The sequence below is a fragment of the Morone saxatilis genome, unplaced genomic scaffold (genome assembly GCF_004916995.1).
Source record: "Morone saxatilis isolate NCDOM2014 unplaced genomic scaffold, NCSU_SB_2.0 Contig2, whole genome shotgun sequence".
NCBI lineage: Eukaryota > Metazoa > Chordata > Actinopteri > Moronidae > Morone > Morone saxatilis.
The window spans coordinates 23,939,550-23,965,925 of record NW_023339762.1 but is presented as its reverse complement, the minus strand read 5'-3'; the positions used below and the strand labels follow the sequence as shown (position 1 = coordinate 23,965,925).

At 40.7% G+C, this 26,376-nt stretch overlaps 1 protein-coding gene and 1 long non-coding RNA gene across 7 annotated transcripts in view; one reads left to right on the top strand and one right to left on the bottom strand.

Moving 5' to 3' along the window:
• On the bottom strand, positions 1–26,308 carry dyrk4 (dual-specificity tyrosine-(Y)-phosphorylation regulated kinase 4). Of its 5 annotated transcripts, XM_035665276.1 has the most exons (15): positions 26,262–26,308; positions 25,520–25,589; positions 8,925–9,008; positions 7,361–7,513; positions 6,956–7,106; positions 6,542–6,705; positions 5,230–5,366; positions 4,392–4,532; positions 3,395–3,533; positions 3,108–3,189; positions 2,826–2,998; positions 2,656–2,716; positions 2,393–2,522; positions 2,074–2,255; positions 1–1,870 (listed from the first exon to the last, which is right to left on the bottom strand). In XM_035665276.1, the coding sequence occupies exons 1-15, from the start codon at positions 26,291–26,293 to the stop codon at positions 1,596–1,598; spliced, it is 1,974 nt and encodes a 657-aa protein (XP_035521169.1). In that variant the 5' UTR covers positions 26,294–26,308; the 3' UTR covers positions 1–1,595. The 5 variants fall into 5 exon arrangements, with proteins under 5 accessions (XP_035521169.1, XP_035521173.1, XP_035521170.1 ...); XM_035665280.1 differs by lacking the exon at positions 7,361–7,513; XM_035665277.1 differs by lacking the exons at positions 25,520–25,589; positions 26,262–26,308 and adding an exon at positions 15,364–15,903.
• Positions 11,798–26,376, top strand: part of LOC118330653 — a 72,804-nt gene continuing 58,225 nt past the window's right edge. For both annotated transcript variants that reach the window (XR_004796843.1, XR_004796844.1), the window contains exons 1-2: positions 11,798–11,935; positions 15,369–15,431. This is a non-coding gene — a long non-coding RNA (uncharacterized LOC118330653). The remainder of the gene's footprint in view (positions 11,936–15,368; positions 15,432–26,376) is intronic.

The window sequence follows — 26,376 nt, the reverse complement described above, 5'->3', positions numbered from 1 at the left end:
TTCTCTTTGAAACAACTTTTTATTTCATCATAAAAGACATAAAAATGTTTTTTTTATTTTTTATATTTAAGCTACAATCCATCTTCTCTGGATCTCTGGTTGATTAGCTAATAGAGAGTAAGGGCATAAGTCTATCTTCAATTTATATTAAATTGGATCTCTGTTGGCGACTAAAGACATGAATCAATTGTAAAAAAAAAAAAAGATTATTAATGAAACAATAGTTTCATTATATTCTGTAACATTAGGTGAGACATTATTTTGTCAAATAAATCCTGGCAGGGTAATCTGAACCCTTGTCTGTTTGACAGGTAAGAATCCAATTCTATTCCAGGTGTACACACACAATAGTAAAGTGCAAGATTTCTAATACTGCAAGGCACAAACTATCAATAATAGGATTGTCTTTTTGTTTCTAATGTAAAAAATATTTTATGAATAACACAGACATAAAAAATCTCCTCATACAGAAACAACACAACAAGTAAAACCTTGTCTAAACCCTCAACAAATATCTGAAATATTTTCTTAAAATATGTTCTGTATTACACATAGATAGGAAATTACAGCAGGAATATATACAATACATTCTATTACAAATACATTTATGACTGTTGAATTAAATTGTTGAACAAATATGAAACATAGGATCCAACATAGTCCATAATAAATAAGTGAAATCATTAATAATCAATATGTCATCAACTGAATTCTACAATTAAAAGTACATTTATTACAATTATTTATTCAACATAATTAAAAAACATTTTTGGCTCAGCCTTTATTGCACACGATTCTTCATATATTTTTACCATTATGAAAGTAATGCTAAAATGTCTAAAAGAAAAAAAAAGAATAAAAGCAAAAACTAATATTCGATCAATTTTCTACCCCATGCACATTTTAAACAAGCTACTTGTTTTTTTTTTTAACATGGAAACTGAAAAAAAGAAAGTCTGACCTGTTTATCAAAGATTTCAATGCACAGCAAAGATTGGTTTCAATAAATAATACAGGAGACAGAGACAGCAAAAAGTTGCTGCTGTACTATGAATGATGTTTTTAACCATTTGATCTCTACTGCGTTAAAACAAAATCTCTGCCTGCAACTGCTTCCAAACTCCTTTATAAAAAAAACAACTGGTTGATTGACTTCACTGTCATACATACACTGTCAAAAAATAAAAGAATACACTATAACTGTATACTTAAAACAATAAATAAAAGATGTCCCTCAGTGTGTCCTGTCCATAAATCATAAATCAATATTTCATTCACGGCTTGTGGGAACTGGTTTGTTTCTGACCTGTCAGTAGGAAAACATCCACTTGAGCTGCTTTCCAACTTGAAACTTTTCTATGGCTCTGACTTCTCTTAACATGTTGTTTTGTGACGTCATGTAGACACAAACTCAACACGGCAGTGTTTGTAGCGTGTAATGAGAGCATGGATTGAGGATCTTTTCATTTACTGTGTGTGCAGGGCCGAGCAACTTTTCACCTCAAGAAGTCAGTCAGTCTCAGGTGGGAAGTTGAGACACAGAGTTTGAACCCAGTTACCACTTGTCATGAATACAACACGATTCCCTTTGACTGTTACATGATGGGGGGCAAACACTGAGACGATTCCTGGCTATCTTTTCTCTCTGAGCCCACTTCCTCTTGAGGCTTGATGATGATGTGAACGGGCCTCTCGCCACCTCCTTCTTGCTGTGTGGTATCCGTGGAGAGCTTGCCCTCATTCTCACACACTTCCTTCTCCGCCGAGGCCCCGATTGGCCGCAGACGCTCAGCGGGGGCCATCTTTGTTCCTGTGACTGAACCGTCTCTCATTTGCTTGTCTGTGCTGCTTTCTGAGCTGACTCTCTCCGCTATAAGAGGAAATAAAAGGAAAAATTAAATTAAATGTCAGCTCAAGGGGAATACAAAAGAAGTCTATAGGTATATTTGCAGCTATGGCATGAGCTAATAGTTATGTTTAGGGGATTTAGGAAGGGTCAATCCTGTGTGTTTAATTTTGACTTGTGTGGTTATAAATTATACAGTATGGATGAGGAAATGGACTGCACCTTACCAGACTTGCTGTTAGTTTGTTTGCGGAAACTGGGCTCGCTGCTGTTGTCCGTGCTGGTCGAACTGTCGGAGGTCTTCTTTACTGGTGGCTTGGTTCTTGGGCGGACTTTGTTGAAGTTTCCCTCCAGGATCCACTCGTGCTGTAAACCCTCATCAGGAGTCATACGCTTGGTTGGATCCCAACTGGAGATAGACACAGAAAAAGAATTTAAGTCTGTGAGTGAAAATTGTTATTATTATTAAAACACCACTGAAGCATACTTGAATTCAAACATTTGGACTGTAAAACAGATGTTTATAGACGTTTAGAGTGAACATACGTGAGGCAGCGTTTGATGAAGTCTAAGAACAAAGCATCGTTCGTTTTCAACGCAGCTGAAAGCTCCTTGGAGTTGGGTCTCCTCTTCTTCCCCTTGCTGTTAGTGATGTTCCTGGGGTTTCCTTTCGAGTCTGCACACAATTAACAAACACGGTATTAAGCCTAGTTATTCATTTATCATTTAGTCATTCTGTACTCTGCATTGTTTGATGTACAACATATGAAATATCCACAGATCAAAAACAGTGTGAAGATAAATCTTACCAAAGAACAACCTCCTCCTCGATGCAGACTGAACAAAATCATTCGGAGGCATTCCAAGAACCTGCAAGTTAAAATATCAGGACACTTTAACACACTGTTACGAATTTACATTTGTGCAACTTGCAGAACAAATGCAAATAAATGTGGACACAAATATATTTATGTCTTACCTCCATTATGCAAGCTATTTGCTCCACTTCACTCTCTCCTGGGAAAAGAGGATAGCCTGTGTAGAGTTCACCGAGGATGCAACCCAGACTCCACATGTCAATGGCCATGCTGTAGGGGTGGCCCAGGATGACCTCTGGAGAGCGGTAGAAGCGACTCTGGATGTAGGTGTACACTAATGGCAAAGAAAGAAGTTCTTAAGATAAGTTCTCTCTCCTTCCTTTGAATGTCCCGATATTGTTTAAGAAATGACATATTCTCTGCATTTGGTATTATGCTCTTACCCCTTTGTTGTTCATAACAGCTTGATCCAAAGTCAACCACCTTGATGTTCCCCGGCCCTCTCTGAGACAGAAGGATGTTCTCCTGTTCAGAAGTAGAAGCGAAAACATTTAAAACACTCTGCAATACTATACTGCTCCACAAGATGGAGCAAAATCCACACAGTTTAACTGTCGACAGAGGTACAGTGATTCAGTGCAAAGGGTGTGGTCCACATCACGTTTTGTTCACATCAATATGTTTTAAATCGTGTTTCATGTTCAGGTATTGCAGAAAATGAAGTCAGTACCGGTTTGAGGTCACAGTGGATAATCTTCTCCCTATGCAGCATCTGCAGGCACCTGAGAAGAGCATGGGTGAAGCGACGGATGAGAGCGAGACTGAAGCCTTGGAAGTTGTTTTTTTTGATGAGCTCGTACAAGTTCACCCTGAAGAAAGAGACAAAATGTGATGTGCGGTTAGTTCATTGTGCTGGTAAAAGATAAACACTGCAACATTAAAAAATGTATTATTTTTTCCAACTCTCTTTACAATACTTTTTAGATTGTCCATTTTCTATCTATGCACGTTGTTCATACAGGACTTGGCATAGAAGAGTGAGCCCAGTACGGATTAACTTATAAAAAGATGCACCACATTAAGAACTACATGTTCCTCAAATAAATACTCTGAAAAAAGAAGGCTGCTAAGTTTAAAGTCACTCTACACTTTACTCCTAATAAAACATCGGACTGCCAAGCGCATACTTACAAATGATCTATGATTGTGCTCACATTCAGAGGGAGACAGAGACACAGCTATTTACTGTTACTTGTTATAAGCATAAACTTCTTTAGACTGTGTAACTGGAGCCTTCACACCATGAAGCAAGAAGGGGTAAGAGATAGGGCCCTAATCAAGGCCTTAACTAAAGGATTCGGTGACAGTAATGTTAGACAAGGTGGCAGTGCAAGACGTCCTCTAAAGGTCATTCAGCCAGAGTGATACACAAAACTATCTCCCCTCAAATAGATATCAGTGGCAAGCCCCGCTAAAATGGCAGGTACACAGGTGATCACTTAACTCCTGATTGACTGTAGTCACGTAGCATTCGAAGTAATGTATACAGACAAGTGATAAATAAAGTACAGTGATCTAACCCTGTTGTTGTACCTGGGGAAAGGTGGCTCACCTTGAATACCTTTGATTAACAGATTAATTATTCAGTAATGTCTTTATAGCCTCGTGTAAGACTAACTTCTAAGCATGCAGGCCTGCTTGCTTGCATGCAGACTGAGCGTACTAACCCGAGAAGCTCAAAGGAGATGCAAAGATGATTGCGGAAGTAGAAGTACTCCTTCATGTGGATGACGTTGTGGAGGTTGTCTTTGTCTTTCCTCTTTATTACATCCAGGATCTTCAGCTCAACCAGAGCTTGGTGATGAAACCTGCAGACAAATTTACAGGTAGTGTTAAGATACCTGACTTTCCAGGTATAGCTGAGTAATACATTAATGAAGTTGTGAGTGTCAAATACTTGCATGCCAAAATGGTGATAAATACTAGGATACTTTTAATATACTAATATGTACATTTCTGCTGTCAACTGTCTCTGATAGAGGGGTTTCTCCCAGCACATCAATCCTTAAAATCCCTGGATATTTCTTAACATCAACCATTCACAATCCTCTCCCAGGAGAGATAAAATCGGTCATCCTCCTCAGGCCACTGTGGCCCTTTGCACCCATTTTGTTTTCTGCATTATTGAAGTGGCGGTACGACCCGATGGCTCCTGCATCTAACCTAAAGGACTCAGGCAGTTGCTGCCACTGTGATCCACAGCGAGGAAGGACAGGTAAGATAACACCACAAGGTGCCGACTTCTATCATGCTAAATCAGGATCTGAACGATTTGGCAGACTCCTAACATGTAAAATGATCCTGGTGCAGACATGTGGGAAAACCTCAGAATGGAGGTATCAGATCTCAGATGAATGCCAAAAGTTGACTCCTTGAATGTGACAAATAATTCATTCTATAGAGTATCTGGTGAAGTGTAAAAATATTCTGGATGAAGATCTTTTCCAGGCAAGGTTCAATCAAAGGTGACTGAATATCAGAATGAAATTTAGGGTTTACACGTACCTTTTCTTATTGCGTATCATCTTAATGGCTACGAGTTCATTGTTCTTGTGGTCCAGACATTTCAGGACCTGCCCAAAGGAGCCTTTCCCAATCACTTCAAGAACTTCAAACCTGTAGGCAATGTGGTCATGCAGCACCTGGAAAAGAGAGAAGAGCACTGTAAATATTTGAGCAGGCTTCACTACAGTGCCCTGTATGCTTTAACGAATGGAAAAAAATCACTAATAGCAAAATTAACTAGACTATTTTAATGCACTACAGAACAGTATTAACTGTTCTATAGCTTTGCTGTAACTGGCAGTTCAAGCTTGTGACAGTGAGATGAGTCTCAATAGAAATATAAGAGCCTAAACAATGGTCAGTCACTCAGCCTTAAGCAGCTCGTTTATTACATATTGTCTAACACACAGCTGCCTGTCAGTCACCTGAGTCATACAATACAGTTCAGCCTGTTGTCACAAGGTTTGATGACCTCACTTCAGTTTAATATTTATTAAAGAATTCACCAATGAAGTCAATTCATGTCTGCAGCTGCTGGATTAAGGTCATACGCAGGCATCTGGTCAAGTACAGTTCAGATTAGGCAGCTTGAATGCGTATGTGTGTGTGTGCGTGCGTGAAATGAGAATTAATATCAACAACATGTCTTCACATCAATCTTCTTACTTTAACATTATTTTAAAGTCTATGCACATCTGAATGTGTGAAAATGTATGATTGACTCCTTCCCGCACTGGTTGATATAGTTTCACTTCTTGTTAGAACTTCATGACTAACAACTTTATTCAGATTTACTAGAGATACAGTACATATTGTAATTCATCACAGTGAGTATTTAATATTTTTTGGCAAAGCTGTAACAGCTTCGAAAACTCTTTGTTGGTGCATTTCAGTGCTTCTGGGAAATGAAAGACTTGAGAGTGGATCGCAAAACAGCAAACCTTTTTAGTGCAAAATGCTTGCATATATTGTTTCCGTGATGTTTGTTTAATGTTTGTGTGCCAGGCTTGAGTTTCAACCACAAAGCTTGCGAATGTACTGCTTTGTGGCAGCTGAAAATAGTTTGAAAGCACTTGCCATAAGTGTCAAAGAAGAATTTTCTGCTTGTAACTCTGTAACCACACAACAATAACATAACTTCACTGCAATAGACCACCCATCTCAAACATTTTTGTAGTCTCTGCAAGTTTATTTCATACAATACTGAAATGACCTGACACCAAGTGTTAGCAATAATGTAAAGCAGCTAAAATGAAATAAATGAGGTAAATACAACAGGTATGGTTATTTAATGCTCCATCTAACGCATTACCCTGATGTAGCTTCCATGCTCGTCATCGTATCCCGAGTTCTGCGGTGTGCCCTGGGAACCCTCGATCTTCTGAGAGCCCAGACCCATGAACCAGATCTCTGAGTAGTCCATGATTTCCTCCTGCTCAAACTCCGTCAGCCGGTCCTGGAAGTTCTTCAGTGCCTCTGCAACAGGAAGTAAGAGGTGGAGGAAAAAATGAGTCACTTTTATATTGATTACACCTCTGCCAACTGCAGAGGATTGTGAACAATCGACTCCAATGCCAGCGCGCTATTTTTATTGAATCAGTAGAATCAAACTCGTTACTTAGTTACATGTTTGTGTTGGCGCACCCACAAATGATTCAAAATGTGAAATAAAGTCTCTGTGCTATTCTGCTTGTGTTGTATTGTATTATTATCCATAATAACATACCTATTGGGGACATGGGTAACCTTTGTCCTTCATATGACTTCTCTTTCTCCAGCTTGTTGCTGAAAATCTTGCTGTTGCGGGAGACTGACACTTTATCCATTGCTGTACCAAAGCGCATGGCAAACTGCTGGGTGGGCTTTGGCCTCTCATCCTGTAATATAAACACATCGAGAGTCCACTGTTATTTTCAGAACATAAAAAGTAACTACAGTATGACCTTCATAATGTTTTAACAGTGAACACTGTCCCTGAAACTACTCTGTCAGTTTTGAGTTATATAAGCCACTGGATAAATACCAATACTTGAGTCTTTTTCCTCCCATCAGAAACATCATGAGACACAAAACTAGCTGCTACTGTAGGGTATTACAAGCTGCTCAAGCTGCTAGTGTATGAGGGCCTCACCGGGTGTGCCTGATAGTTGTTTTGGCCCCCTTTGTTGGCAATTTGGGGCAGGATGTTGTCCGACTGCTGGTGTTGGTTTTTGGCATTGCTGACCACCACCTGGACCACCGGTGGCTCAAGCTGAGGCAATGTCCCTACACCAGGGCCGAACTTCTGTAAATAACAGGGACTGTTTTAATTTTACTGGCTTCGATAAAGAAATTAGAAACACTAGTACATTAAAAAAACAAAAAAATAAACTAAAATAGGGTATAATTATAGAGGAAACAAGATCTTTTAGTCAAGTTTTTCAAACTCTCAAAGCTTAAAATTTAAAGTGAGTATATTTAGGGAAATCAACAAAGAAATTGTCCATCTTCCACAGCTAGAAGACTTTTAAGATATGTTTCCTTAGGCTAGGGAATACCCCACTGTCTGTTTGAATATAGCAGAATAACAAATACTGAATAGATCCAGCTGTAAACAGGCAACAAAAGCAGCTACATAGAGCGGGTTAGCGAGTGTGAAGTCTAAATGCATTATTCTTTTTTACATTGTAGCTACAAGTTTGTTACAGCCTCTTTCATTTTTTCATGAGTGTATTTGTGTCTGGCTTCGCCTTGTCAGATTCGGTTTGTATTCTCAGCTAGCGATCTACACCCCTTTCACATGCATTTGGTCTGTGGAGGCTCAGGTGACCAGGACCCCTAGCAGGTAGTGCGACTGGAATTACTGATCAGGGTGAGAGTGAAATGGGGACAAAGCCTGGGAGGCTGGGTCCTGACAGAGTCTCTCTATGGTGGCTTTGTGGGGGAGTTGAAGAGCAGCAACCTGCTTTTCTCTTACTGCCATCCTGCTTGCACTGAGAGCACGATTACACATGTCACAGCCTTGACAGGCTCGGCGCTGGCAAAGATGGGCAAAATTAGACCTCTGTCCTATGCCAAGTTCTCTGGAAAAAATTAGATATCCTACAAAAGAATATCTGTGCCAAGAGAGATTTATAGTGTATATTTAAGAGCTGCAATCCCACTCAAATTTCCCGTGGAAAAATTCAAAACAGTGCTGCCCCTTCATCCTGCATGGTAGCCTTTAGCAATGTGCTGTATTAGCAACATAATAAATTCTTTCATATTAATTATTAACGGCATTCCAGGAAAAAAAAGATTTCCCATCTATACAGTAGATTTTTCATCTCATGTGCTTAGAGCTGCTGCAGGATCTGCCAACTTGGTTATGACGCATAGAGATAAGGGCTAAATATAGTTGCAAGCACCTGCCACAACAGGCAGAGGAAGTAAACACAGTTACGTGCCTGTACATAACTGGAGGACATGCTGCTTCTTTAAGATGCACGTATATCAATGGAGATCTGCAAAGCGTTACACCACATAACCACATATGTGCAGACAGATGTGCACAGTCACATCCATGGAGTAAATACATGTCAATATAGATGACATGAATTGTGCCAAAAAAGAAGAGGAATATTTTCTCTTGCCATGTTTTTAGGTGATTCAAACACTGAGGGAAAAGATGGCTTTGTTGTTCCAACATGCTGTGGGTGCAGAGTAGATGAGCTGACCTGTGAGCAGGGTCGGTTTGTTCCAAGGCGGTTGCCTTCTGCTGGGAGTCTGTGAGGGAGAGGGAAGGCTTCCGGTCGTGACGTCTGTGGGAGGAATCAGAGCAATTCATAAAATGCCCCAAGAAAAAAATGTGCACATTTTTTATATAAGTAATGATTTTCATAGAGTATAATGCATAACAATATCATCTCCAAAGACAATTTTAGGAATCCTTCCACACCAAAAGAGATGATTAAAGCAGTCATGTTAAATAATAATGAAACAGCTTCTTGGCTCTGGCTGGATTCTGCAGTCTCTTTAGAAACACATAGCCTGAGGGCAGCTGAGTGAGGTTGCAGCCAGACTTGCAGAAATAATGTACTATGATCTTAAAATAGATTACTTCTGCAAAAAACCCAGCAACAACGATCGGGTAGCCTCTGTGTATCTGCTAGTTTGTGCAGGTGTGTGCACATGCACATCCATGTGTCTGGCAGTGGGTGTACACGTGCCTCCAAGCCTGTGCACACTGGAGATCCACTTGCCTCAGTGTGTTAAAGGGAAGCGATGAATGTTGTAAAAAAGAGTTCCAGATATTCTAAAAAAACAACAAGCATGACTTGCATTTGGGATGATTCTGCACGCTTCTCTCTGACACCAAGCCAGCTTACACGTGCCTTATTAATCAGCGGGTGAGCGTGCAGCTGTGTTGGGCGACACCATATGGGTGAATAAAGCTTAGCCCCAAATGGGGATACGTGCTCAACTTGCTCTGGCACAGGGAGGGGGTAAGACAGGCTGGGTGGGGTGTTGTCCACAGGTGGTGGGTCGGAAACAGCTTCCTAATCATTAACCTTTACCACTGATTGAGAAGCATAAGCTACATCAGATCAGTGGCACTGCATAATTGTCCAGGGTGAGGAGGAGCCGAACTGACCCATCTCGACCAGCTCAGAGGAGGAGGATGAGACACTAAACTGACTTCCTAACTCTGCTTTAAAAACTCCTGAATTCATGCTGCTCACTGGAGAAAATTAAATCCACCCTCACTGGTTTTGCTGTTCATGTTAAAGCTGATATAGGAGTACAACATGTAGCCAAAGAAGGGGATGATACCCATCATGTTACAATCTCAGGAGCACTGTGAGTGACAGCAGGAGCCATGTAGGTCAATGTGACAGGTTGGCTTCCAAAACACCACCTGTAAAAGGTGTGCTGTAAGCCTGGCTAATGAGCACTGAGCCAGTGGAAACCCAGTGACAAGTGCAAGAGAAAAATAGTGACCCTTTATTCCACTGCAATGAATATTTGAAGTTTCTAAAGTATATTCACAGCCTATGTGATAGAAATAAGTGTCAGGTGTTTGGGCCACAATGCGGAAGTGAGTGCACACATTCTGTATGTCTCACCTTTGTAATTAAAACATAAAACAATTTGGACAGGAGGAGACCAATATATATTAGTTTGTATCTGTGCCTAAAATTCACAAATGCACAAGAAAGAAAATAACATCATACTTACTATTTATAATACACTGATTAAGATAACATTTTATTGTACGATATTATAAATTGTCTTTCCAGTGTACTCATAAATTTTCAGTCTATTTACGCACAGGTGAATCATCAAAGAGGGCATTTGCTCTTAATATACCGACGGGTTTACATAAAGTTACATAATTAAATAAATGGAAGAGAAGACAAGGAAACTGAAGTCGAGAGCGATGCTGACTCTGTATGTGTGCGACTGCAGGGTCTTTGCTTGAGGTGGGATCATCCCAGCAGGTGTGCGAGAGCAGATTCGGCTCATTAAGGGTCAGTCCTCCAGGGTCAGTTGGTCAAAGGGTCAGCAAAGCCATAAAACCAGGAGTAAGTGAGGGTAAACATCAACAAACTGTAAAACCGTGCTCACTCACACTATCAGCTGTCAGACTTGCATTTTGTGATGTATAATCACTCTGCTCTGTCATTTTCATTACATGCAACAAGCTGTGTCGTCCTGATAGCACTGAATGTGACCACAGGGAAAGGATGCATGTTAATGAAGCATAATCACTGATCAATCCATGTGATCAAAATGAGTGTGGTTAATTTAATTTGTTTTGCAAAGCAAGCATTCCTTTATTTCTAACTTATGTTACTAAAAACAGGAGAAACAGTAAAAAAAATCTTCTTTGATCCAAAAACAGCAAGGGTTAAATTTATATCACTTTCCATGTAAGGTGTGAAAAATACACCAGAACGCATATAGACTTACAGAATCTGTCAGCACAACAAACACTGAAATAAGTAGGCTAAACAACGACTGAAATAGAAATGGATCAGATTTTTCATCATAACTTGGCATGTGGTCAGGAGAAAGGGGGCGGACTAAAAAATAAGCATTCAAAGATAACTTGCAGAGGAGAAAGGGAAATTCCAAAGTGAGAATAAATTCACATTTTTGACATGGATCAATAAGATAAATAGGAAATGTAAAATAATGTTGTTTTTTTTGGTTTGTCATTGTAAAAGGATACCTGTGGAGGGTTTCTCCCAACATGGAAGTAGCCTGGAATGAAGCCCTGTATCCGGGCAAAATAAATTTTTATTTACTACTTAACTACTACTTTATATTGAAAAGGACTTATAGGAAATCTGTAGGTTTAAAGAAGAGGAATCCCAAAGTGATACTATGTGAGATAATATTATAGAAACTCTACCATTGATGAACAGACCAACTATGCCATTATCAGAAAGTCATAGTGACACTTAACTCACACTACAATTAACCAATGGATCTTATTTTTTTTTTACCAGCAGGTCAACCAACCAACTTGCTCAAATCAAAGTGCCTCACCTTGTTATTTATTTCTGGCAACATGCTGTGTGCTCAATGTCAGTCTTTACAGCAGCTTGACAATCCAAACACAGAGTAGAGATTATAAAATCCAAAAAAGAGTCATTGTATCCAACTCTGTCAGTCCAGCCTCAAAAACCAAGACGCGCTTTTCCAAGACTCCAACTTCGCGAAGAGGACTGAATCGACACTGGTGAGTACAATCCCGATGACTGATCAGATCCACGGACCCAAACCTGCCGTACTCCTGGTTTTACGCGCACGGGGTAATGCGCTGTCGTCAGAGAGGAGATTAGGAGAGAGAGGCAAGCTGTTGAGGGTCTCTGCGCCTTGACGCGTACTGCTAAGACACTGAAGGAGCCACCTGTTCAGGTTTCTGCCGCGGACAGCTGGGGATGTCCCGATATAGATTTGTTTTTATCCGTTTGCTGTCGTCCACCTACACCATGCTGTGTGACTGATGCGCTCTCCAACACCGACGCTGCACAGAGAGAAGGTTTCACACCGACGCACGCACGTCGTGGCCGCACTCGATTTACAGTAAAATGTTGAGTACACTGCAGTTCCAAAGAAGATCCCCACTGTCAAAAACGTGTCACGCAGTCTGTCTCACCCCCATTCTGTAAATCTTATCTTTCTGACATCTAGGGCAAAGATCTGAACTTGTTTCCAGCGTCGCTTATTTCAGCTGTTTAACACAAACGAGCAGCAAAATATCAAACGGAATATAGAATATAAAATGGATCACTCAAGAAAACATCGAAGATAGTTTTTAACTGAAAAAAAACATGATTTCACCAAATAAACTAAATGTTAAATAGGCTACTTAAACAAAATGGACAGCCTTTGAAGAATATCCTACCCTTTTCCTTATAGTCACTCAGTCAATGTGATGTTTAGTAGACTAGGAATCAGAATCAGTATCACCTTTATTGGCCAGGTATGCTACACATACAAGTAATTTGACTCTGGTTTCACGTTGAAATATGCATACACACAGCAAAAAGAAACAAGGGCAACAAGCTGGAGGAGGGAAATATAAACTAGGCTACTATGTACAGATGTATGTATGTCTTAAACTACAATCACATTTGTAGACAGCAAGACAGCAAAGAATGCTGGTGTGATGTATGCATGTAAACTGCATGGAGCCTGAGCTCCCAAACCTCCCAAACCTCTCCCAAATGGATAGAAAATAGATCAATATTAGACCATTTTTGTGAGATTTTGTGCTTAAGACGTACAATAATAAGGAAATTAATTAATTTTTCATTTTGTTGGAACCTTCCAGAGATTCTAATAGGTGTTAAAACAATGCAAAACACAGTGAGAGGGCAGCTTCCCATGCAGAGCACTGCAAATAAATTCTTAACCTGTAAGGAAACACAAACTTTTATTTAACCAGAAAGGACTGTTAAAGATCCAGATCTCTTTTCATACGGTAAATATGGCCAAAATGGCCGCACAGTTATTGCAAAGAGCCAACACAAGGCCAATAGCCACAAAAGGAAGAGGAAGTTGTTTCTAAGTTTATAACTATCAGACGCAAAGAAAAAAAAATTGCTACTATATTGAGTCAGGCGACAGAGCTGACAGACAGACGTCGTAGAACCGAGGGATGCCAAATGTTTCTGAGAGCAGGCAATATACTAAAATTTCACATTCACAGTGTAAAAAGAGTCTCAAGGTTTTCCCCTGACCTCGGTGATAAGTGAAATAACATCTTGTAACAAGAGGCCAGACATTACAGCATGAACACCATGTCACCATTTGTTTTCCAATGACTAATCCCCACTGCAGGGGTGGAAACAACTCAGCTGCTCCATGTGATGAAGAGCCCAGAACAAGCACAGGAGATGAATATGATTAGATGACAGCTGTTATGCAACAGCAGTGGCCACTTCAGTAATCAGGCTCAGCCTTGGGACAGGATGAGATGAGCTGAACTATCGAGGAAGCTGCTCCTGCCCTCCTTATTCCATCCTTACTAACTCTCCTAATCTATTCCCTTATTCCCTAATCGGTCATTGCGTTTACAAAGTTAATAAAAAAAGTGAATCATGAAGTTGAATCACTGGAGCCAGATCAGATGTGAGCTGACACACAATTTATGCTGAGGCGCAGGGTGTGTGTGGCCCCTGCTGGTGGAGTGGCCCCTTCAGATGAATGGGTAATTGGATGGACAACAGGAGGGAGACAGGGGACACACTCAGAAGTGGGAGGCTCCTTTAAATCTGGTCTGATTAATAACGACAAGGGATGCAGTGGGCGGCATTCATTTTATACAACGTAGATTACAGCCGGAGCAGAACAGACTAGGCTGCCTGTTTGTTTGTAAAATGCTACTGTGACACCGTTTTATACAAAAACAACATTACTCTGCTTCTCTTTTTATCTCTACACTGCAGCACGGTAGCAATAATTGATAGGGAATACGATAAATCAAATTATCGTTGAACCATAGAAATATTAATTTAAAGGTCCAGTGTGTAACATTTAGGAGGATCTATTGGCAGAAATACAATATATAGTTCATAGGTATGTTTTCATTATTGTATAACTACCTTAATATATTAATTATTGTGTTTTTGTTACCTTAGACTGAACGTGTCGCCTTCCATAGAGACTGCCATGTTGAACTGCCATGTTTCTACAGTAGCCCAGGAAAGGGTTACCCAATACTGGCTATAAAAAGGGCCTGATGCGTTTTCTGTGAATTTTGCAGCCACCATAGTTTCTCCTAAACCCTTCACAGCCCGTTCTGATTCCCAGATTTTTAAATACAGACGTGAATGGTGTTCAGTTAGTTGCAATCTGCAACTTCACCACTAGATGCCACAAAATCCTCTACACTGGTCCTTTAAAGAAGTAGTTTGACATTTTGCGAAATATACTTATTCACTTTTTTGCAGGGAATTGGTTGGAGAGATGGCTCATGTCTGAACAGTAAACATTAGTGATGGTAAAAGCATTTTTTTTCCAGTTCATCAAAAAGATTTGTTATATCAATATATGATTGCGGTTAAATCAGCGTATGACTGACACCCCTAAAGTCTCCATGCCACCCCCCCGCCCCCCCCATTAATATTTCTCTAGATCCGTCCCTGGCTGGCTGTTTATATTTAGCAAGCTCATATGAGAGTGGTATCAATCAGCTCATCTTATTCTCCAAAAGAAAACCAATGTCCCAAAAACTATTCTGTTAAACAGTATCTTCAGTATGTAAGTAGTGGTAAAATCAAATAGTACATAATCAAACTACAAGCTAGTCAAGCACTGTAAACCAGTTCCCCTGGGAGAGTCATTAGGCTGTATGCATTTTGTCACCCAGGTGACAACGCATTGGTGATGAGAATCAGCTGGAGCAAAACAATGGAGATACCGTATATCTCACCATGACAACCAAAGATTAATGAAACAAAGCGTCAACAGTTTATGTATGCCTGACACATGCTGAAACAAGAAGGACTGTGCTACCAGTGAGCGATTCTAAAAATAGTGATGGAAGTGCTCAGAACAGGATATAAAAAAAGAAAGGAGAGAGAAAGAAAGAGTGTGGGCATTTATATACAACAATTGTTGTCTGACGTCCTGTCTCCCCTCTATTGCCTTCAAACATACCTCAGGTTGGACCCTCCTGTTCCTGCCCCAGCAGCAGCTCTGGAGGAAGCTAAAACCACAGCAGGCAGGTGAGGTCCCGTCTTCCCACATAGCACATCTCCTCCATGCTGCCACAACCACGCCCTCAAGCCAACCTCAGCCTCTGGACAGCCAGAGGGGTGGTAGTTTCTTCAGCAGGTCAGAGATCAGATAGGACACCCTTAGAAGCAAAATGAAGGATGATGATGATGATGCCAGGCCTGCATTTCCTGCTGTTGGTGGTCTATAAACTGTAAGTCAGGGTGTTGTTCCCCGACTCCATTTGAAAAAAATAAAATCTTCTTGAAATTAACAGAACTTTGATGCTACAACGTTCAGATACGCTGACTTGCCATCGTCTTCTTTTGCAAATCCTGAAAATATGAATGACTTCTTAATGCAGAACTTCTTGTGGTTCGTCATAACTCTCCCAACCCTCTGGACTGCGTCATATATTTGAACAAGGTTACATTCTGGTTGTTTGAGACCTCGGTTCCCTTTTGTTTTCTTCCTCGGCAGGTTCCTCCAAACTATTTTTCTCTGCTCCGGGATACAGACAGCGTAGAGGCAGGCTGCAGACAAGACAGTGAGAGGATGCTGTTGCTTTGTGCTGTTGCTATAATCGGTGAGGGAGTGCTCGCTGTCTTCGCCGCTGCCGGTGACGTATGGATGGGACTCAACAAGGGACCCATCCTGAGCCGGAGACACAGCAGCAGGGGCCTGGCACTTAGCTTCCTGTAGAAGAGGCCTCTGGGAGTGCAGGCTTGGGGGGGTTGTGGGACTAGGGAGAGAGAGAGATACTGTAGGTACGGATCCCATGATCCTCCCAGGTGGGCTCTTCATGGGGCTGAGGAAGTCAGACAGGGAGGAGGTTCAGCTCTAATGGGCATCCCATGGGGTTCAACAGACGCCGGCAACTTTACTTTCCTTTGCCTTCTCACTTGCCACTGTATCTGGGAGACAAAGCCAGTGGGGCTGTCAACCCCCCCCCCCCCCCCCCCCCCCCCTCTCCTCCATCTCTGATACCGTTTTCCACCTGTTTTGCTGCTTCCACAAACCCCTGCAGGCTGCTACAGTCTTGCTGACAAATAGTGCATAGATGAAAGCTTATCTCACCACACCCTGGCTGCCCCTGGCCTTCTGCCTGCAGCACACAGCAGCAGGGGACTGCAGAGTCCACAGCAGGGCAGGACGCAAGGGCTGAATATGAGCTTTATACTGCAAGTAGTCATGGGGGAACAAAGTCGTAATTACCTCTCTGCACCTCTTTACTCATTGTTGATGATTAAATGATTTACTTGAGATGACTGAAGGAGCACTAAATGAAGTACAAACTCTCTATTTAACCTCAAGTCATTAGTTTTAAATTATTATTAAATGTTTGCATGCCAAAGGACCAGTCCTCTTCGTGAATACAAGTATCTTTGCTCGCATGAGTGACCATCTACCTAAAATAAAATCTGTAAATCACCTTGTTTTGGTGACAGGAAACATGTTGCTATTTCTGTAGCATGAAGCACCAGGCTACTGTATTTCATTACTGCCCTGTCAGCCAGTCCTGATGCTTATATGACTCAGAGTGGTAGCTGCTGTATCTCTTGTCTTACAATATTCAATCCATGGCTCTAAACCCAGCTATAACAGAGTCATTCGGCAGGCTGTTGGCCTACAAGTGCCACAGCTTTTCCACAGCTTTGAACCATCAAGCTAGATCTGGATAGAGTAACAGCAGATGGTTGGACCAACTACACCAGGCCAGATGAGACTAAATTACCTCCTCTTAGAGGGTTATAACCCGGTGCCTCACATTCTATTAGGCCCTGGTTAATCGCTGCCAGGTGCCAGACAAGGCAAACTGAAGCGAGGTGAGGTGCCAGCCAAAACAGACAGTATCAGAGTCTCTTTCCATTTGGCAGAGAGGTGCGTGGGTAGTTTGACCTGGCTGGCAGGTGGACTGCAGCATCTACAGTTTTAGACACACAGCAGGCCTCTCAGTGACAGCATGTCACCATGTGAGATATGGGTCGAGTTCACGAGTTGACACAAGCGCATACACTTAAACACACTCACAGGCATAAGGGCAATTATAGGCTCAATTGTGACTTACACGTGACATGTTAATGGTGCTTGGCAATAGCAGTTGGCCGGTGAAACAGATTAACGTGTTTGTGGTGATGTTCTTTCAGTCTTTCATCCAGCTATCTATGAATGGAAAATCATTAGGCCAAGACTTAAAGGAGCAGTGTGTAGGATTTAGAGGCATCTTACAGTGTAGTAGTGGATTGCAGCTAACTGAAAGCTGCTCACATCTCTATTTGAAGGACATAAAAATGAAACTACGGTAGCTGTAAAAGTCGCTACAACTTTGAACAAAGTTAGCATATAGCCCTGATCAATGTGAACTCCAAAGAAACTTTTAGTTTAGTAAGTTATGTCAGCATCATTTTAAACTGTTTATTACAATTAAATGACAGCAAAATCGGCTTATTTGGTGTTCATCCTGCTGTTATAAGTGGGTTCAGTGGTGAATAAACACATTTTCCACACAGGAGTTGAGGCGAGATTGGAAAGTGTAAGTGAGTGTTCTTCATTTTTTAGGACATTGCAAGGTTTATTACGTGTTACCATAGCATCTCTGTAGCATTGAGGGTGGGAGGAGATGAAATGCTGCTGTCCCTTTAATCACATTTGACATGAGGTCAGTTCTCTGTTTAACCAATTGTGTAAATTAATATTATTTCCAAAAGTGAAACCTATAACCTATATGCTATAAATATCTTCTTATCTGAACGCTACAGAGTTTAATATTTGCACAGGGGCCAATGAACAACCAGCACGCATTCACTGTATTTAAAGGACATTAGTAAACTGAAAGCTGTTATTATTGTTAAGTAATTACAATCAGGTCAGATTCTGAATGCTTGCCTGATTATCCTCATTGTCTATCAAAAGGAGTGATTTTGCACGTGTGAGTGTGTGTTTTTTTGTTCAAGTAAATCTGTGCCTGTGTGTGTGTGATTGTAGATGTGGACACAGCTGAAAATTAAGCAGGGCTCAGGCCAAGCCAAATCTCATTAGCCATGTGGAGAGGCTCACTCCACTGCAGTGAAGAGGGTGAACAAAAAAAAAAACCCTCTTTAATTCATCTTGTGTCCGACAACAGTGTGAAACAAGCCAGCATTTGATTGTAGCAAAGTCAAGTCAATGAACTATATGTTAGCTGCGTAGCTTCAGTCAGGACAATACATTCTGTACTGCTGTAACCTATAAATAAACAGGGTGGGTATCAGTGGTACGTACATATAGCTACTGCTGGAGCAGAGGGTGACAAGTGGCAAGTTGTTGTGTTTTTATGACATGCACTGCAACTGCAAAGTAAATATGGTGACTCAGTCTGCCCCTTGATAAAGAACTGTCAAGAAATGGGTTCTATGCTGTTGTTATATATTTAATAATAAAAGAATTAAAGTAAGAATAAAGTACAGTCAGTGAAAACTATTAAAATGCCACTATGAAATCATATATAATCCTATAGTTATTTTCAACTTTTGCTACTTCCAGTCAATTGGGCTGGACTGTATAGTTTAAATCAATCAAAAATAAATAAATAATTCCAGACACAAGTGACCCAAATCAGATTTTTTTTGCTCATATGTTTTGTATAAGGATCTGTATTTTTCATGCCATTGTGAACAGTGAAATGATCTTTTCAATTATGATTTGTGCCACTTTTATATGTGGTCTAAATCAGATTCAGGTCTGATTTGAATTAATGTGACTTTTATGTCACTCAAGATCTACGTTCATTATGCATATTTCAGGACTGTGATCTGTTCAGACTGAAATCTGATATGGGCCACATTTAACAAATAATGTGAAATGTAGCCTTAGTCGATGAATTGAGAATCTAATCATTATCATTATATTATTAGGATATTTGTGTGATCTTGATTTATCTCAGTATATATCTTAGTATGGCGAATGTCCTGTATGTCTTTATTTTACTTTAATTCTTTTTATACCACATACACTGGCACAGACACATTTCCCCCATAATTTGTGTATTTGCAGGCGTGTTTGTATAGTGTGGTTGATGGAGGTGGAGGTTGACCCACTACTTTATATTTGTGTCAACTGTGCCCGACCAGACCACCTACATACAGAGTACACATAATCCTCTCATGCTCCATAATACACAACACATAATTTCAAGTACTGTAATAACCACAGACAGACACACAAGAGTGTCCTGTCTGTCTTCTTTATCAGACAGAGACCCAGACTGTCACAAAAAGTACCAGAATTGGGCCACAGGTCACGTTTCCTGGCCTTGTTTAGCAGATGATTAGATCATGGTGGTATTATAAACAATAGTCTTTTCCCATTTCCCCAAGAGTGCGTCTGAAAAATTAATCCCATGCTTTTGAGTCTAGTGCACAGTACAGACCTTTTGACTAATCCTGTGCCCCCCCAAACAACTTGATGGAATCCTCATATTTTCTTCTCATATAATACAGGATCACCAAAAACAAACCTCTTTCACACAGCCAAATTATAGTCCTGTGCTCAAATCAGTCAGTACTCAGGAAACTCTATACTGTTTACTGTCCCACCATGTCTCCACCCATCTCGTATTCCTGTGCATTGCAGCCATATAGAGACGCAACCCTCAAAGAAACATGACCTGGAAAAATGTCACTGATACAGCAGAAAATATTTTGTCTTTTGTCTTGATTGGATTGTTTCTGTAAAGCAATTCTCTAAAAAGAAAAATATTCTTCCAATACAAAGGGAGGGCTTTCTGTGTGTATGACACTAGCATTAAAGTTAGTTAGAAAATCTAGGTAAGGCAATGGCATTAAGGTACTGACAGGTAGAAAGTCCTTATTTTAAACTCTCTTTTGTAAAATGATTCAGTAAAGAAAAACAGGAATCTAAACCTTTGGAGCAAGAAAACAAGACATTCTTATGAATGATAATGAATGTCAAAAACAAAACCCCACAAGCTTAGACATTTTAAAAAAGGGAAGCTCACTGACCAGTTTTAATGATGCAAACATTGCTGGCATCCCAGTTTTGTAGACTTTCTGTTCAAATCCCAAAAGTAATCATTTCGAAAATACTCAAACAGGTTAAGAGGAAAGCTCTACAGCTGCTCCCGGTAATTAAAACAACCTTGCTTATACTTTTCAGAGCCACATAATCATCATCTTTCTCTCCAACCCTTTGAAAGTCTTACCTCAATAATCATTCTTTCATCTAAGATCTGCTGCTTCCCGTTCCTTGAGCGAGACCCGACCCAAGGCCCCATGTCTGGCTCTGCTTGGCCCAACAGTCGTCTTAGTTATTTCAATAAAGCCGATCAGATGAAATAATTGGCCAACTTTTGAGACAGCTGAGGCAGGTGTGGCGTTAAACATTTGCACAGGTGCGTGTGTGTGTGTGTACGAGCCTGAAAGTTTATCTGCATATTCAAAATGTGTGTGTCATAGGTTTTAGTGCTAAATATGCTTGCAATACTGCAGGCTAAACCCCTATCATGTGCAGTGCAGGTGTTGACCTGAATGCCCCAGACTCTGCCCTGCCAGGTCTGAGAACCTGAGGATGGAGGAGGTGCAGCCAGGCCTGTGTGAGTGATGATGGCCTGGCATCTCTGGCAGCTCTGGACACACACACCTTGTCCTCACATGGCTCAGATGTTGCTCCCAATCAACCAAAATCTCTAGGCAACATGACGCAAGTCAAAACATCTCATTTTCCATTTTTAACTTTCCTAGGATTCACCCGACTCTCTTTACTTTCTTCAAATCCTCCTGTCATTGCCAAGATTAAACAGACAATTCCATTAGACTATCCCATGCCCCTGCCCTCTGAAACCTTTCACTTATCTCCTTGGTTTTACAAGGGTGATGGGCAGAGGTGAGCTTTGTCACCCAGGTAAGATGAGAGTTGTCAGCCCTTTTTTTGACCCCATAAGCATTAACTGTCCTGTCACCTTCCACAACAACCTCGCAAGGTGATCTGCTTTTGTCGCCACCTGGACACAAAAGACCCCATGTCCAACCTAGACTGACACAGACAATGCACTGCCTTCAAATTGTAACAATTAGCGCAAATTAGAGGATTTAAACTGATGACATGTGTGGCAGATGTGGACAATAAGGACTGGGGCGCTTGATGTCTTTGGGTGACAAATACAAGAGGCTCTGCTGTTCCCACACAGTGTCGTGACAGAAAACACAGTGGACAGATCGAGTCTGTAAAGGAGATCCCGTCTTAGATTCTGATGGCTTTATTATCCGAGGCTCAGGTGTAATCTACGGAACTGGCAGACGGAGCAGGTATATACTGACACACCCTGGCCTGTGAGACCAATGCAGGCACGACTAAAAGGCTAACCCTGATTATCGTGATCATAATTCATAATTGTGTCTTTGGATACATTTTCTAAAATGATTAAAAGAGTTTAAACAAAGTTAAAACAATATGAAAAACTGTAAAAGTTTACTAAGTTTGTGCAACTTATGTTGACATTTTTTATTTATTTTATGCTCTGGATGGAAATTAAATGTCTCAAACTTCTAACATAATAAATTATTACATGTAGAAACTAAAATACATATAAAATATGATTATGTCAAGTTAATGTTCCAGTGTGTAACACTGAGGAGGATCTATGAATCTACGAATGAGTGGGGTCACCTTCCGTGGAGACTGCCATGTTTCTACAATAACCCAGAACAGACAAACCAAACACGGGCTCTAGATAGGGCCATGTTTTTTCGCGGTCACCGTAGTTTCTCCAACCCACTTCACAGCCCGTTCTCACTCCCAGGCTGTCAAATACAGATGCGAGCAGTATTCAGTTTGTTGCAATCTGCAACTTCAATGCTAGATGCCACTAAATCCTACACACTGGTCCTTTAATTGTGCAAGCACAGTGAATTTGGGATTTCAGGATTTATATACAGTTGATTGGCAACTGGCAAACTGAATCTAAACCACATGAATCTCATTCATCAAGCTGTAGATATGTTAAAGGACTAATGTTATTTATACCAAATATTGTTGCTAATATTACTTTTTATATGACAAAAATATTTGCAAATCTGAAAATATGAAGGAATCAGTGAGCCTAACAAAGTAACAGCAACCCCATCCTCTTACATAACAATCTTTTAGGTAAGATCTCACGCATTATTACACAACAATGCTGCTGAGCCTATGGAGATGGAAGGAGAGGGTGCGACGGGGGAGGACGTTGGCATACCCAGCAGCTCTGTATTGCATGACTCACTGTTAAAGGAAAACAGACACTTCATGCAACCAAGCCAGGCACTCATTAACAAAAACTCCCTGGGTGGCTGTTTACCCCGCATTCTTTGTAAATCCAATTAATGTTTATCAGATTTGGGGAGTGTTTAGGTCCAGCTGTCCTCTTTGGAGTAACACCACAACACCCTCTTTGCCATGAAAACCTGCAGCTGTGACATGGCAGCATAAGTAGGCTCAGCCTTGGCAGTATATATAAAACCAAACGCTGCCCAGGACCAGTGGGAGTGATAACAGTCATCCACAGCGGAGAGGGTGCTGCTATGCCTGGATCTATTATGGTGCAAACAGAACATGGAGATTCACATGTTAAGAAGCACTGGCCATGTGACAACGAGCCAGAGACCTTTCTGTTGGCACGCATGAATGCTTGCAAGCATGTAGGAACATGGGCACAACTTGAACTGCACACATGACAGCACAATCTTATGCACATACACACATGCAGAAGTATAAATAAGCAGAGGGGTGATTGGAAAGAAGCTTGGTTATAATATCATTTATACACAGCTACTGATGCACAGTAAAGCGGCAGTGTGAACCCTGTGCTCCGTGACACTGATATCAGCGTGTAATTCAGCAGAGGTGAGCTCTCTCTCTCTAAATGACCGGCTTTAATTCAGGGGGTCCGGTGTCAACAAGGGACAAAGCTGTGATGAGAAACCCTATCAGGGGTAGGGTTCATCAGAATAATGGGTAGGCACACTTCATATTCCAGTCTGTGGGGTGAAGGCTGGGCCAGGTGCATGGGTCTGCCCTGGTAAACAATGCTCTAAAGCAGGTCATAAAGCGCACAAAAAATAATCAAGGTCATGGTTGAACAGAGCGTACTGTTTTTATATACGGTTTGAGTTAGAGCTTGATTAATAAAGTCTATCACCTTTGACTTTGAAATTCATCTGCAACTATTTTCAATATCAATTAATTGTTTAATTCATTCATTAATCGAAACACCAAGCAGTATGAGGTTCCAGCTTTGCCAGTGATTCAATTTGCTGTTTTTCTGTTTTATATCATTGTAAACTGAATATCTTTAGGTTTTGGACTAATGAAGACAACTCTTTTTCAACAATTTTCTGACCAAACTATTAATAGATTGATATGAATTGATAGATTGATAATGAAAATTGTCGTTTTCTACAAGTTAAAAAAACATTCAAGAAGCCTGAAAGTAAAATACTAAAAGAAAGGCTCGGATACATCAGTGCTGAACCTACTACAGTATTATTATTACAGCACAAGAATTCAAGATTAGTCTTTAGCGAATGGATGAATGCCCAAAAATTAGTCATATATGTATGTACAGGGTACCACTTTATTGGGAAGATAAGACAACACTTTCTGATATAAAAAGAAGGCTTAAATGCCGAAGGTGGACGTCAGTAGTGAGTCATATCGAGTAAAAGCTGCAAACATGAAAACGCACTGCCTGCTACAGTCTCAAGGCATTTCACATCTAGAAGGGATATGATGCATCGGCTGAGAGCAGCTGCTTGCGTCTGTATTTTGTAATGACGCAAATGCCCTCTATTGATTTCCTAACTTAGAAAAAGAGAAAATCTTTTGAACTGACACCCTGAGCGTGGAGTCCGCTCACAGCACAAGCCCAAACAGCTTCAAACAACGCCTCAGATGAGACTCTTCTCAGTTTCTCACTGATGTTCAAAGATTTGCAGCATTCTTATCTCGAGTGTCTTTTGGCTTAATAGTGCCATTGGTAATTAATAACTAGAGTATCTATGTGAGGGGCCTTATTTAAGTGCTGAGATCAAAGCAAATAAAAAAAAACCCTGATGGGATTAAGCATTAAAGAGTTTTACCAACACACCCTGCAGTGTGCGGTGCTCTACATATAAGACAGAACAATAAAGTGAGCTTGGTTTGGATTCTGTATTTCAGTGATAATGACCATGGCTATTGCTGTGCTCACACCTGCACACACACACACGCACACACACAAAAGGCAGCCATTCATTCATTTCTATTATCTGAATCTGATGTCCCTCATGGCCAATATTCATATGTTATATACATTGTGTTTCCTCCCTATTCATCTATCTCCTCATCAAACCATCTCCATTATAAAAAGAGCCCTGAATGAGCCCAGGTAGCTTTAGAGTGGGACGAACAGCAGTGTCCTTTACAATGTTTCACATCAAAGGGATTAAGTCATTCCTGCTCCACTGGTTTATCCACCCTCATGGCAAAGAGGTCCAGACATTATATTAAAAGTTTAATCAACAGTAAGTAGAAAAGTGTTCTCGGTGCGGGACGTCCGAGGGGCTTTGAAACACTCTAATCCCTCCATGCGGGAAGGGAGGGGGTGAATCAGTCCACTGCTGTGTGAATGTGTCCTTGTAGGGCAGAGCTGAAAGTTGTGGAACTTTCCAGGAAGGGGAGATGACGAGGTTAACCCTGGCGGTGACAGGGACCTCAGATACAGTATGTGGCCTTAGAATGGCTCAGGGTTGGGCAGGTTTTGATCTCCCAACATTTGCAAATAGGAAAAGGGCACCTCTCTCATACGTGCAGGCCAAGAACACCACAAGGCAGAGTATGTTCCCTAATAAATCACTTCTGCTGAGTGCACACAATCACCTAAATAACATTTATTTAATGGCCTGCAGACCAACACTGGGTGTAGGGTTGCTTAGAGGCGCACAAAAAACATGGCCACCACTATAACTTAGAGTGATATACTGAAGCGGTCAGGCTGACAAGAAAAAAACAAACACAAGTCTGTCAAAGATTTCGCAAAGAATTTACGCAGGATACAATGATGAGGAATTAATAGCTATCCCCCTACCTTGATCAACCGTGGAAAGCTGCCTTTTCTCTCCTTTAACAGCTTATCCAGCTTATTTCTGGTGCCATTCCTGTCCAAAGGAAAAATCAAAGTTTAATATGACTGCACATATGCATGGAATTATTTAATGATGCCAATACGTATTGCCTCAGAGTTCAAGAATAAATCTCTGGTAGAAACCAGCTAATGTTGCACTTGCTGCCATTAACCTTGACTGAAGCATATAAAAAAAACCCACGATGTTTAGATGACATGAATTTGTGAGCTGTTTTCTCTTATAGACAGTCACAGCTGTAAGACAAGAGCCTTTTCCATTGCATAAACTACACTGACACCTTCTGGGCATCCCTTTGGTTTGTCTTATATTAAACACATTGAGGAGTGCCTGTTTTTATGGAGGTGTCAACTCAGTCAAGACAGTTTGCTGAGCTACCAATAGGATAAAGTGTCTCATTTAGTAAATATGTAAACTAATCACCGGATGATAAATAACTTTTGGCTCTTCCTGACGAAAAATAAACATCTATTAGGCTGTTTCATTACAGTGACTTGTTACTAATAAAGAATAAGACATTATTTATTATCCACAAACTTTTAGAGTAGAGTTTTAGAGAGTATTGTTCATTTGCAAAAACAGAGAAAGAACATTAAAAAGAATAACACCAGTTTGATTAATATTCACAGGATTTAGGAGAAATGGAAATATCTGTTTTTGCTAATGAATCTCTCCTACAGCACTGACCTTTTCTCTGATGATTTGCTCGGCGCGCTCATGGTGAACTGATCAACAAGGTGGCAGTGATGAAGCGGTCATAGTTAGTCCGACCCGTGATAATGACAGACAGACAGATAGACAG